This window comes from Lissotriton vulgaris, chromosome 1_1 (assembly GCF_964263255.1).
Source record: "Lissotriton vulgaris chromosome 1_1, aLisVul1.2, whole genome shotgun sequence".
Classification (NCBI taxonomy): domain Eukaryota; kingdom Metazoa; phylum Chordata; class Amphibia; order Caudata; family Salamandridae; genus Lissotriton; species Lissotriton vulgaris.
In genome coordinates this window covers 1,482,104,504-1,482,118,703 of record NC_141685.1, presented here as the reverse complement: position 1 = coordinate 1,482,118,703, position 14,200 = coordinate 1,482,104,504, and the positions used below count along the sequence as shown (strand labels likewise).

Here is a 14,200-nt window from a genome sequence, read left to right as displayed (position 1 = left end):
AGCATCACTACAACACCACTCAGCACCACCACAGCACCACTCAGCACAACTACAACACCACTCAGCACCACAACATCATCACTAGTTCAAAAATATTGCCTCAATGTTACAAAAAGCTACATTACAAATGCTATAAGTGTAACATTTGCCAAAATTATAACTATTGCAGTTGTAAATGACAAAGCTATTAACTTACCTATTTCTGAACAACAAAAACATAGATAGAAATATTGTTATTTACAAGACCAATAGCTCAAAACTTCCTAATGCGAGACCTATTCCATTTCAAATGCTTGTTTTTAAAATGTTACTTTAATAAGCGCAGGGCCGTCTTCACGGACACCGCGCTATGCAATTCAATAAGTGTTACTTTTGGTATTGTAAATAACAATGCCTTTTAATTTTTTTTAAGACATTGTCATTTACAATGTCAATAGCTCAAAATAATGTCTTTCAGAGACCTATTGCATTGTAAATGCTTGTTCCTTTTCTTACTGTTATTTCTACTGCACATGATGTGATGTGGATGATAAAGGGGCACTGGTGTGCTTCCTGATAGCTGTTAATTCACCAACAGTTTAAAAGGGGATTAATTCCTTTTTCGGGCTATTCTCTTTCACGCAGAAACATCCGGCATTCTACGTTCTAATTAAATGGCCTGTCAAAACTTGGTAAGATAAAATAACATTCCTATAAATACAACATTACAATAAAACACTTGAATACAGTCTATCGTTCACATAAATATTTCTCACCTTTTTTGATTGTTCACTCTGTTCTAGCTACTGGTTAGTAAGAAAAGCATAGTTGCTTTTACTTTAGCCTTACTGCAGTGGGGGCAAAGACATTTCAAGATGGCCGCCATGCCAGCGCAACTGCGGAGGGGACTGTCCTGCCTTAGGTAATTTAGAAGCATTTATGACCCTGCGGAGTGACGTACCACCAGGTCTGTTTTGCAATTACAATGGCGGCGTCCATGCTGAGGATTCCCAGCTGGGCTGGTAAAGTGATCTGCCGAAACGTTATCAATGGACCACTACAGAAGCAGGTACGAACCGTGTCTGTCTCTAGAGCTGCCAAGTGGAATAGTAGTGAGTAGTTCGTGGAGCGAGAGGGAATGCGTTTTGAAAGTAGGGATGCTGTTAGCTTCACAGTAGCCGTGCCTTTCATCTGTTCTCGTCAGCCTCGTGCACAGAAATCCAAAGCACTTCAGCAAATCTATAAACCATGCATGCCAATATTTAGTATCGCATAAATGACATTATAGGGAGAGTTGGACAAAGGAGATTTTATTTCCTCATTGGTCTCTATTAAAGTGGCGGAAGTTTTAAGTGGTTTAAAGTTAAAATGCAGCAATTTTCGCTTTAAAAAAAGCAGTAGGATCCTGCCTAATCCTAAATTTTGGCATGCATAAGTGCCGGAGTGGTGCAGTAGTGGAGTGGCCAACTTTCCATTAAACACTTTATAGGATTGGACGGGAGACGCTGTGAACAGAGCCATCAGAAGATGTTTATTTTGTGGGCTAATACGTTGCATACTTATGCCAAGTACCACCTACAGCTATCGAACAAAATGTATAGGTGTGCTGGAGCGAGAATCAGTTTCTATTTAGGAGTGATAGGTTACTCATCATCAAGACTAATTCCAGCTCTATTTACCTTTCTGTGGCTGTATAGATCTTTGTCGTTATTTTAGAGAAGAGGAGAGTTGATCATCACATAAATTATTATAATCACAATCATTAGTCCATTTTGAGTCCATAAAGAGAGTTTGGTATAAGTGAAAAGGGTTTTATTAGTAAACTCTTTTAGCAGATCATCTTTATTTATTTAACAAATTATATTCACTTTCCTCAGGTTACTACAATACGTTTTAGCAGATCATCTTTATTAGGTCAAAAGATAAACGCATCGTTTAGTCATTAGAATCTTATTAGAAGTAAAAAAAATCGGTCAGTAAGCAGTAAATTGAATAAATATATTAAGATGTTCCATAAAGGAAATAATCCCAATTCTAAGAATCGGGGAGAAAGGCGTCAGTCAGAACCCATAAAGAGTCAGAGCATAAAGCTTCAGCATTAAAGTCAGTTCAATAGTTAAAAAATAGTTCAAAACAGAACGTCCCATAAAGAGAGGTTTGAGAAACTCAGTAGAGTCGCAAAGCAGCGTGGAATAAGAAAAAATGGAAAAACGTAATGGCAAGTGACTTCTGAGTAACAAGCATTGGCATAGCCAATAGGTTTCACCTTTGGGACCTTATAAGTGTTTAGCCATGCAACACTTGATGTTGCGCCAAGGATATTGTAATGGATAGCTAAACACTTATAAGGTCCCAAAGGCGAGACCTATTGGCTATGCCAATGCTTGTTAGTATTTGTAATTACCCATTGTAATTATTTACAACAAAATCATTATTTCTCTTGTATCAAACTGTCAACAATCACTCTATAAGCCAATAGGTTTCCTTATTTTAAACAAAGGTTTGCTGTTGTGAAATATGTTTGGATGCAATAGCCAAAAACTCAGAGCCAACTAAATGGTCGCTAGGCCGCATGCTGGGTAAATCACAGGGTTGGAATACACCGGTTTTAAGCCATGCCCATAATGACTTAAGCTTCCCCTTTGGAGACCCCCACCTTATTTAATCTCACTTAAAGCGATGTTGTTACAATAGGCTTTTGTCTACCGACAGCTGAAAGCTGTCTCGTAGGTCAGCCCTGAACATTGTGATGCTTTAAAACTGTTGCTCTTTGAGTTAATGTAAAACTTGTGGTGCAGAAAAAAAGGAGCAACTGCTTTCCCCCCTTGTGTCACTCACTCTGCAGCATTTCTGAGAGGGCAGGGGAACAGCTGATGTTTAATGTCAGTGGGGGTGAGTTATGCAAAAAATTCGAAGTGCTTGACCTCCAATGTGTCCCCATAGGCAGTGACCTGGGATTTTGGTTCCACTGCACCCCTTTAGAAGTGTCACTGCAGTATTTATTCACTGGATGAAGTTGATACAAAAACTGTACAGGTGATCTCTTCCCTGTCAAAGCTGATATAAATAACCTCCACTTCTCTAGGAGTGAAGCAAAACGGGAGAAACTCCGGTCAGATACAACAATATATGTTAGTGGATGCGGAAGTAATATTGGGAGGAGCAGCAGAATCGCAGTAACTCTGTGAAGGGAGCAACAGGAAGCCTGGACGGAAGTGGCTGGGGATTACAGGCGTGGGGGAAGCAACACGGAGGGCATGGGGTGTAGGAAACCAACAAATGAACTGTGGGGGCAAAAACACAATGGGCAAGGAGGACAGGGGAAAAAGCACAACTGTTTCGGAGTGGGGAAAAGAAGACTCTAACTGAGGGTGGAAAGAGGGGGGAAGCAAAGGGCAAGGGAAGGGTGGGAGGAGGGGGAAAGCAAAGGGCAATAGAAGGGTGTGGAGTTGGGAAGAAAACAACAACGTGGAGGTCTGGGGTAGGCAGAGAAGCACCCGAGTAAGACCACTGGAAAAACACAAACTCTCATGGGGTGCTTTACGGAAAAGGACACAAACGGCCTTCAAAAAGGAGACCGAGAGGGCGGACCGAGTGGGCGAGGAGAGAGAGGGACATGTGGGCGAGGAGAGAGAGGGAGATGAGGTAGGAAGCAGGAGGTGAGCCCGTGAGTGGTGTGCATGCGCTAACTGCGAACAAAAGTGAAAGAGCAAGGATATCGAGCCGGGAGAGCAGTCTGCTATTTTCCGAAGCACATACTCGTGGCGCGCTCCTGCTTGCTCCCGCAAGGTGGATGCCGCCACAAGCACGAGTGTGTGCTTAGAAAAAGAGCTGAACGACGGCTAACAATCTCCTAAGCAGCGCATGAGCGCTGCGTAGGCGAGATCTAAAAAGCTTCTGGGTCTACTCTAGGAACATGCGTTATTATATACTACACATTTCATGAAGCTTGCAACATTTTGCTTCTTCTATCTTCAGTCAGCCAATCAGATTTCGAGGCTCTCCTGGGAATAGGATCACTCATCCTCTTCTCATAGGAATACAATAGTCTATAGACAACAATGTTTAGCTTGCAACTAAGTTTTATCATAGATCATTCTCCCATTCAGGTCTTCTTTCCCATGTATAAATTACATTTCTAATCTTCCAATATATCGAGTTTATTAACAATGGTCTATGTAGAAGTTGAAACCTCAATGTATGAAAAGAAAACATTTGACAGGAACCATTCTTTTGAAAGAAAAATACATGTTAGTTGAAAGGTTCAATTTTAAATGCTAAATCTACATATTTGAACTCTTATTTTTCTCATTAAAAGGCTACAGGCCAGAAGTATCAAGTATGTTTCCAGTCGCAAACAGCCCGATTCGCAGAATTGGACAATTTGCGACTGGAAAAATGCATTATGGTATGTATTATTCCTAAATTGCATTTCGGTAACATGTTACCGAATCGCAGCTTGGAATTGCGAATGCTTACCAATTAGGTATTAGAAAGGGTCGTGTTTAGGGCGTATGTAAGATTGTTAAACAACTGAAATGTGGTCGCTAAACAGTCGCATTGCACCACCTACTTCAAGTAGGTAGTAACCGATTCGCAAACAGGAAAGGGTCCCAAAGGGACCCCTTCCCATTTGTGAATGTTCAGAAAAATGTTTTTTGCCCAACGAACTACTGCTTAATGTCTACTCATAAAAAATGAAAAGAAAACTCTTCTTTTTAAAAAAATTTTTTTTAAACTCAGTCCTTTTTTAGGTCTCGGCTAGAGTAGGCTGCGCACATGTGTAGTTTTGCTGGCGAGATTTTATGTTTCTTAGTAGCGAGGGTAAACCCCGCCCCTCTTCTCCATTGGCTGGCTTCTTAAATGGCGGCCAGCCATTGGAGAAGAGGTTTTAGTGACGTCATTTTTTCCAGCTAAGCCCCGTCTTTTTCGGATTGAGGGGTGTGTTTTTTAACTTTCTTTCTCATTCTTCTCCATTGGTTGGAATGTAAAAACAAGTCAAAAACACGCCCGTTGTTTACATTCCAGGCAATGAGAAGAGGGGAGAAAGAAAAACACGCCCCCAGTCTGCAAAGGACGGGTCTTAGTGAGGAATGGCGAGCACGTTTTTGTCCTCTTGAAAATACGCATAAGCGCGCTCTTAATGCTTGGTACAGCAGCGCCATGCGAGGGAGACTCCCGGGGCCGTACGTGTGCCGGCCTACGCAGCGTGTTATTCCCCGCCTGAAAATACAATGGCGCCTCGGGTATACGTCTCCCTCTCGGGCGGGGGAGAGCAGTAGGCCTCAGCCGTATAGCTGGGCTCACGGGGGGAGGCGGGGACACGCGCCCCTCGCTCCGCCCGCTCTGTCTGATCTCTCCCGGGCAGCGTTGGCTCTCGGAATTCCGCGAGTGGTCCTCGGAGTCCGGGGCCCCCACAGCCCCTTCCTGCGCGCCGCGGGTGTGGGGAGAGAAGTTTTGCTGCCTCCGCCCCGGACCGGTCTCTCCGATAATGTCGCAAGATGGCAGAGCTGAAGGTAAGGGGAAACTGAAAGCCGGGGTGTGGGCCTGCTCCTGGCCGGAAGTATGACGAGGAGCCTTAAACTATCACATTGCAGAGGCCATGGCCGTAGTGGGGGAGGATGAAAAGTACGGCTCGGGAGGGGAGGGGGGGGCTGACACCTCTGCCAGCCGGCCGGCCGTGTCCCTCACACCTCTGAGCCGGACATTTCTTCACACGTGCCAATGGGTTCATGACATGCTGGTCATTTGCACCACTGCTGCAGCTAGGAAACAGTGGGAGGTGAGCAGCACGCTATTCGCCAACTGCACATCCCTCCCACCGCAGTGGGGCATGCGGACTGCGCTCCTGGTTGGATAGGGTACTTGCTTGCATAGACGAGTGACCACCTAGGCTGCAGTAATTGCGGAGGAGTGACCTAGTGACGCTCCCTTGCCCTCCTGAAAACGGGCCCACGTGCCAGAGTCCTGCCGATGCAAGCGGCACTGGAAACCCCGCAGGGAGCATCATGGCTGACTTTTGGCCATCCCCCAATGCTAATGACCCCACCGAGCAGCTGCGGGGTCTGTGACCCGCCCATCCCCCTCCACTCCACAACACGCCCGGTGACTCTGGCTCCGCTATATCGGGGGTCGACTGCGAATTCACCATTGCCCTGAGGGGGCTCGACTGCTCGCAACTAACAGCTGGGTCATCAGGGCAACGCAAGTACCCCCCCTCCCCCCACAACGCGTCGGGTGTCCCACAGGCCCGGCTCTGATAAATATACCCTGACTCTAGGCGCTGATGCCGGAGTCGGATGCTGTCTCCCCCATACCCATGGGGGGGGAGAGGGGTGGGGGCTCCCTTGCGCCTTCAATCACGCCTGACGCTACTGGGTGCCTTGTAGCCGCGACCCACTACCTTGAGCGTGAGGTGGCCATGCAGGGGAAAATATTACCCCCACATCTGAGGCCGCGCTTACAGCGGACACCTTGCAGGCCTGCCAGGCTGCCGCCTCAAGGCCAAACACCCCTTTCACCCAAAAACCCTCCCATCCCACTCCCTGGCCCCCGCCACACTGGTGCCGGCGTTTCGGTCCTTGTGGGGGCCCAGGGCATCTGTACGTGGGACATGGTCTGGCCCGGGCCTGGTCTGCGTGGTGGTGCTCGGGATGGGGTGATGGACTAACCTCGTGCCCTGAAGGTCGGCCTCTGCTGCGGACACGTCAGCAACGGCGTCGGGGTAGTGGGCAAAGATGCTTGGGTGGGTGAGTGCACTGGTATGGACATTGATTGGTGGGTGGGTGGATGAGTGGGTATGGGTGGATGGATGAGAGGGTATGGCTGGATGGATCCGAGTGGGTATGGGTGGGTGGATGGATGGATGAGTGAATGGATTGGTGGCTGGAATTCTATTAAGTGCTTAGAGGGACGGGCGCTGGAGGCCTGAGCGAAGGTGGGTCGGGGCCCAGTGGATCCGAACGGGTGTGTGCCGAGTACGCTTACAGTCATTCTGCAGGAGGCCTTGCGCCCACTCTGTGATCGAGCTGCTCTTCATGTCAGAAGTGAGGGGCCCTTCGCGTTCTCCTTCCGGGGGAGGCGGATGGGCCGCGAAGGCCGCACATACATACTGCGTACTTATGTTATTTATGGTCAGTAAAACTACACGTATAACCTAAAATTGGCTTTTTTCTCTGACGGAACACAATTACATTTATTTTGACCAATAAACCGTAGACAACTGTATGTACGTAGACACGTAGGCACACACGCAAACACAGAGAGCACACAGAGACGCCACACGCACAAACTGGGGAGCACACGCACACAAAGACACACACACTGACGCCACACGTACACACTTGAAAAAAATACAGACACATCCAGAAAGAAACGCAAAGAATGCATACTCGGAAATCTACCGACTGAAAACACAGAAGGTACACGTACAAACACTGGCACACACAGACCTGAACGGAGAGTCATAGAAAAAGACCTTTCAGACATTGTACTAAGAGCAGCCTTGTCTTTTAAGGAAAACGGGCTGAATTAAAAAACAAACTTTATTTAAAAGCAATCACAGACATGGTGTGCTGCTGACTCCAGCAGGCCACCAATCCTGTGATTTTAGTGATTCCTAATTGGTTGCAAATGAGTTCTACCTCATTAATATACTTGAGGTAGATCAATTTGCGACCCACTAGGAATTGCTAAATGAAACTCTGAGATTCATACGTTAGGGTTAGCGATTAGCTAATTGCGATTTCCAGAGAATCGCAATTAGGTAATTGCTATTCCCAATATTGATACATCTGGCCTTAAATTTTAATCAATGTTAACAGTGATCTTTGTATAAACACATGTTCACGGTGTGCTGGGCAGAAAGGGCATTCCGCAGGGCCCCTGACAACATTCCAGGTGTCATTTCTTTGTCTCAGTCCACTGCGAAATGTGTGTTTCATACAGATTAATACAGCTGTCGGATTCATAAGCAGGTTTCAGTTTCTTGAGTCATAAAAAGCAGAGCATTTGGTGTCCTACACAAGATGAGTGCAGGACACAGGGTACGCATTTGTAAAGCGTGGCAAACTTACAGAAAAGTTTCAGTTGGCCAACATATTTATTTGTCGTGGGACACTTCAAGAAATTAATCCTGTGGTTGCATAGTGGCAATCTTGGACCTGCCATTCACAAATGATTGTTTATTGGCATGCTGCCTAAACCGAGAAAACCATAAAAAAAACTGTTTGTTTTAATTAAAACCCAGGACTTCGAACACAGTGTTCCAGTGACACTAAATCATCTTGTACTCCGGGGGCATGATTGCAAAGTGGGGGGTTAGAGTGGCAAAAACAAAATGTAGTGTAGTTCCTATTTTCCCAATAGGCCCTGCGCATTGGAATAACATAAACAGTAGTATCGACGTAGAAGTGCGGATCTTCCAGGCCTCTACTAACTATGCTAAACTTAATTGGGTTTGTTACCAAGTAGCTCAGAGGTCACTGGAAACTTTCTTGACTAAATAGGAAGTGATCAGCTTCCCTGGCACAGCCAAGAAGGGATTCAGTTTTCCAACAACCGTGCAACATGACAACTTTGCTCCTCAGATCAAGAGTCAATCTCTAGGGTTGTGTGAACAATAGACAGTTATTTTACTCAGTCAGTGGTTGTGCAGTTTACTTTCACAATATGTAGAGAATAGAGAGACGGGCGTTTTCAATAAAGGGTAACATTTATTGAACAGTCTTTCTTCTTGTACAAGAGAAATGAATTGCCACAATTGCAAGACTTGTTATTATAAAAAGTACGTACAGTAAGATGAGTATTGCGAAATAATACTGTAAAAGCATTGATATGGTTTCTTAGCCATACAATGGTTTAAAATGAATAAAACATATATACATTCATATATACAGTAGGCTAAAATACTCAACTGGTGCTTCTAACTACGCCTACCCCAGTGTACCTGACCTAAGCCTAATACTTTGGAGGGGAGTAAGTAAGTAGCTTTAAGTTAAGTTGGTTTTGCCAAGGTTTGCTTCAGGAATTCTCCCTAAGGGCTTAGTCAACACCATACCTCTGGAATAGAGTGATGGAGGTCTGGTATCTCCTTCAGGGGGTCGATATCCCAGTCACCCGCAAGGGTAGTTTGGAAACGCCGGAGCTGGATTTCTCTGCAGGAGAAAAGACAGCGTCTCTTTCTCAGCGCGTCGAGGAGGAGGAGGAGGGGCAGCGTCCGCGGGCAGCTTGCATCTGCTGGGCTCTTGCAGGGGACGGCTGTTCAGCTCCTAGGTTCACCACACCATCGTTCGCTAGTTAGCAGCGATAGCAGCTATGGTATCATCAGCATAACAGCAGCTTCGTCAGCATCGATGGCATTGAGGCAGCTAGCAGCGTTTGCTTAGGGCAACGTTGGTAATATTTATACCTGAAAGGTGCCTTGTTTGACGTAAGTTTTTGGACATAAGACGTCAATAAAGATGTCACTAGGAAGTGATCGTTTATCAGTCCTCATTAGAGTTATATTACTAATCAAAACATAGCAAGCGGGGATTTCCCAGGGTGCTGAGTTTTTATATTGTTGAAGAACTCGGAGTGTTAATCTAGGAATCTTAGATAGTAACTTCTGCTATGTCATTGCACTAATTGGTTGCAAAGGAAGTGGCAGAGAAAGCGATTCTGAAATGTGGCTCTGTTCGTGTGAGGCCAGAGACGTGTTTCTGAATATTGCACTTGAACGGTTATGCCAATATAGGGAATAAATGGATTTATAGCCGAATAGGGGCATACGGTCACAGTATCGATCAGGGTCCTAGATTAGAACGCGACAAAAACTAACCATCATAAAACGAAATATATTGAAGGTTAAAAAACCTGACAAGTATGACACACCACATAACTCAATTTGATAGCAGGATTGACCCACACTCCATATTATCAAAATCACTGTTTCCAATTATGAGATTTTCCCTTACAAATGTAAGTATTTGTTGTATTACTCATTACTGATCTGCGTTGGCTGTTTTTCTCAGTTTGTTGAATTGCCAAAGAGGGGGTTGTTGGGTATTTTTGGTGGGTGATCACATTTAAGTCAAAAGAGTTGAACATTTTGTTGGAGCACAATGAAGGTTTGCAGGACATATGAGCCCACTGAAGAAAGTGGCCTTTTTGTTAGGTCTCGGCCTGCGTAGGCTGCGCTTTTGCAGTCTCGCAGGCGAGATTTTATGTTTTCTAGTAGGGAGGTAAACGAGCTAGCTCTTCTCCATTGGCTGGCTTCCTAAACGGCGGCCAGCCATTGGAGAAGAGCTGTGTCTGTCACTTTAAGCCCCGTCCGTTTCGGATTCAGGGGCGTGTTTTTTGCTGTCCTTTCTCTCCGTGACGTCTTCAGTCACTCAACAAAAACATGCCCCCCCCCAGACTGAAAAGGACGGGGTTTACAGACTCCTGCTGCCCGTTTAGCTAAAGCCGTCCTCTACAAGGAACAGCAAACCCCTGACCCGGGCCTCCATTTGGCAAGAAGTATTGGCCGATTTCACCGCAGCGGGCCAGGTTCGTGAAGGAGACAAGAGCCGAGAAACATCACAGCTGTTGGCCCGGATTCCTACACCGTCATCGGTGTGCAGCGTTGTGGTTGGTTCCTGCCCCCAGGGATCCCGGCAGCATCATCGGCATGCCGCGCTGGGATTGGCTCCCACCTGCAGGGACTCCCACCACGTCATCGTGGGGCCGCGCCGGGATTGGTCCCAGCCTCTGAGGGCTCCCCCTCGCTCATCCAGTAAGCGGAGCTGCTGCCCGAAGCCGGGGAGCGTCCCGAAAGAAATGCCGACCGCGACTGAGACCGCCTGAAAGCCTCGCCTGCCCCGCAGATTCCAAGGTAACCGGCGCTAGAGTGCTCTGCTTTCATCACAGAGGTCTAAACTTATCCATGAACTTTGTCAGTTGGTAAATATTTCCACCAACGTTTGAGCCTGCATGAAAACATAGCTGTTTTGGCTCTGGTGGAAGTCCTCCTTTGCTATTTTATCCCGCAGGTTTCCTGTCTGCCTCAGCCAGAGAGGTCCCCATGCCGAAGGAGGCCGCGGAGGTGGTGGCGGCGCCAGGGCCTGGCTGTCGGATTAGGTCCACGGACAAGAGACATGCCTGGGCGCAGAGCACGGACTCCTGGCAGGCCTCCGAAGACCCGCCCGCCACCTCGCTGCACCCGCGGGAGTTGGCGGGCCGGGCCGCCGAAGCAGATTCCATCCACCCTCTGGGCCCTCCTCAAGCGCTTCCTGTCACTAATGCCCTGCTCATTCTCTCCAAAGGGCACGTACCCAATGAGAAGATCGCGACCTGGCTGGAGGACTGCAGGTAAGCCCCGACTTTGGAAACTTTTTGCTGCGCAACCCTTACGCCCCAGTGTATGGGGACAGAAATCCTTCCATCAGCAAAAAAAAGAGGAAGACATGTATTGACACGTGCTTTACGTGACATGTATGCAAGGAGGAGGGAATGAAATGCAAACGGCCTTTCAAGTTTTGCGTAAAAAGAGTGTGTGTGTTTGAAATAAGTTTATAATGCAGTCAAGGTTGTCTTCTTTCTTCTGGCATCCTTATGGGGTGCAATGCGTTTACACGTTTCAGTTACCTGCAGCGTTCACTTATGGCTCTTCGGCTAATGTCAGGAGCATACTCTGGCTTCCGTGTGGGTTACTCACGAACAGCTCTATCTGCTTGCGTACAGGCTTGCATTGGAAAAAGTAATCTCTCGCTAACCTGAGAAGTAACATCGGCTTCCTTCGAAACTGTCAATTTTATGTTGCAGTCCATAGGCTGACAGATGGTTCCACTGCTGTTTTTTAAACCATTTATGAATGGCATTTTTGTAGAACGTCTTAGCTTCCGGAAACGTGGGCTTTCGAATAGTGAATTCGCCTTATGTTTTGTTTCCTTAGATGTGAGGCGAGGTGTGCTGGCATTAGGCCTTGCTTAAAAGGAAGGCCACGTTAGTTTACAGTGACTTGGGAGTTAGTGAGAGCTTCACCCCCTCCCTCGGTGTCTAATCTAGATGAAAATGCCGATATCTTTCAACCAAAAAAGGTCAAGTCCGGAGAGAGATTCCAAGCCAGAAAAGCGGTTTTACCTGGGGCAGGCGTGATTAAAGGCACCCAGTGTTTATTTCTGCATGCCTTGACTGCAGACCAAGATTCCCAGACAGAACATGCACCCTCCCCCCCTGAGCCCTGTTACTGCAACCCTGCTGTTGGCTCACACACCTGAAAGGCGTCTGTCAACTGTAGTGTTACATTTGTTGCGTTCTAGGGTCTTGGCAGGTGGTTGCAACCAACGCACCGTGTCACACAAGGATGCCCTGAGTTGTTACTCTGAGACCGATGCCGTTCTAAACATGTTTGTTTCAGTGTCAAGTTCGTTTTGTGGGTCTGTGTCTGCCATTTTTCTGTGTGTGCAAGAATCTGCTTGTTATTGTTTTGCTTTCAAAAGCCAGGCTCCGATCTAGCTGCTCTAATTTGGACCATCCCATATATTTATCTGGGATTTACATGTTGATTGAAGTCTGATTTCAAGGTTACAATCCACCTTCCTTTCCACTGAAGCAAAAGTTTCCTGGTTGGGCGCATTTAAACACAACAAACAAGAAAATGGCCGCCACTTCTCCCTCCTTAGGATTGTTAATGAAGAAAGCAGTCACCATCCTAGATATAGATGGCTTGGCCACCCTTTATTTCAACATTGTGAAGTGCTTTAGGAGTATTCCTTATTAAAGTTGATTTGTAGCTTGTCCACTATAGGCTGAATATTCTTTGAACAGGTAAACAGAATTTCTTTAGCCAAACCTCTTTGCTTTAAAATTACCGACTGCCTGGTTTGTATCGTTTTAATGTGTTTTTACTTGTAATTGTATTTTACTGTTTAAATAAGGAAAATCAATCGTTTGCATAGCGAATATACAGCCAGCAATAAATGTCACGTGATTTACAAGTAATCAGTCAGTACATTTAATAACTGGGCCGGAAGTAGGCCAATTTTGGTAGTGTTAGAAGCTTTCATTATTAGCCAGTTATATATATATTTTTAATATCTTTATTTATAGTAACTTGCAAATAATCATAGTTTACAATCATGTTCGCAATCAAAGTCAACACCAAGGTACAATTTGCGGTCTTAATGGGCTCTGTATATAAAGCGAAATTAATTATACGATGAAATGTAAACAGAAAGGTATTTGGTGGCTTTATAGGGTTCTTCTCATCCCAGGCTTAATAATAATCAGTGCCACTGGAATCAGGCGGCAAGACAAATAATGCATCAGAGTTGAGTAAATTATGCTTGTTTGGGGCACTCAATCCGGAGCACCCCCCTTTTAATTTTTGCGGGCTTGTGGGGTTTTCCCCTTGGGAAGGCGTTTGACACAGGACCCTATTGGGTCCGGCTACACCTCCCCGGCCAGTGTTTCCTTGATGCACGTCTAATATGGTGTCCAAAATTAACGTAAAAAGTCTGAACAAGTCAGGAGACTCTGCTGTTTTCTATTTAAAGAAGTGCCGGACTACGAAAGAAGTTTTCTAGAGGTTCTGAGGCAGTCATTGGTTACCATGCGTGCAGTAACCTCTGTCCGTGGGACTGTCTCTCCATGGTGTCCCACAGTACTGGCGCTCTCAGGTGCGTAGCTGAGGGACTCACCTTTAGCATTTAATTTACTCATGCGTTCAGAGCAGTAGTAAGAGTGTCCAGGTCTGTGTGTGGCTCTGTCTGTGTGTGGCTCTGTCTGTGTGTGTGTGTGTGTGTGTGTGTGTGTGTGTGTGGCTCTGTCTGCGTTGCCCCTTGTGTGTATGTGGCTCTGTCTGTGTGTGTGTGGCTCTGTCTGTGTGTGTGTGGCTCTGTCTGTGTGTGTGTGGCTCTGTCTGTGTGTGTGTGGCTCTGTCTGTGTGTGTGTGGCTCTGTCTGTGTGTGTGTGGCTCTGTCTGTGTGTGTGTGGCTCTGTCTGTGTGTGTGTGTGGCTCTGTCTGTGTGTGTGTGGCTCTGTCTGTGTGTGTGTGGCTCTGTCTGTGTGTGTGTGGCTCTGTCTGTCTGTGTGTGGCTCTGTCTGTCTGTGTGCGGCTCTGTCTGTCTGTGTGCGGCTCTGTCTGTCTGTGTGCGGCTCTGTCTGTCTGTGTGCGGCTCTGTCTGTCTGTGTGTGGCTCTGTCTGTGTGTGGCTCTGTCTGTGTGTGGCTCTGTCTGTGTGTGTGTGTGTGGCTCTGTC

The 14,200-nt window shown here is 46.5% G+C and overlaps 1 protein-coding gene across 1 annotated transcript in view; it reads left to right on the top strand.

The window, feature by feature from the left end:
* Window positions 1-932: 932 nt before the first annotated feature.
* The window catches only part of PMPCB (peptidase, mitochondrial processing subunit beta), a 169,107-nt gene continuing 155,839 nt past the window's right edge, over window positions 933-14,200 (top strand). Inside the window, exon 1 of the mRNA XM_086967337.1 lies at window positions 933-1,048. Coding sequence (XP_086823463.1) covers window positions 965-1,048 — 84 coding nt within the window. The 5' untranslated portion in view covers window positions 933-964. The remainder of the gene's footprint in view (window positions 1,049-14,200) is intronic.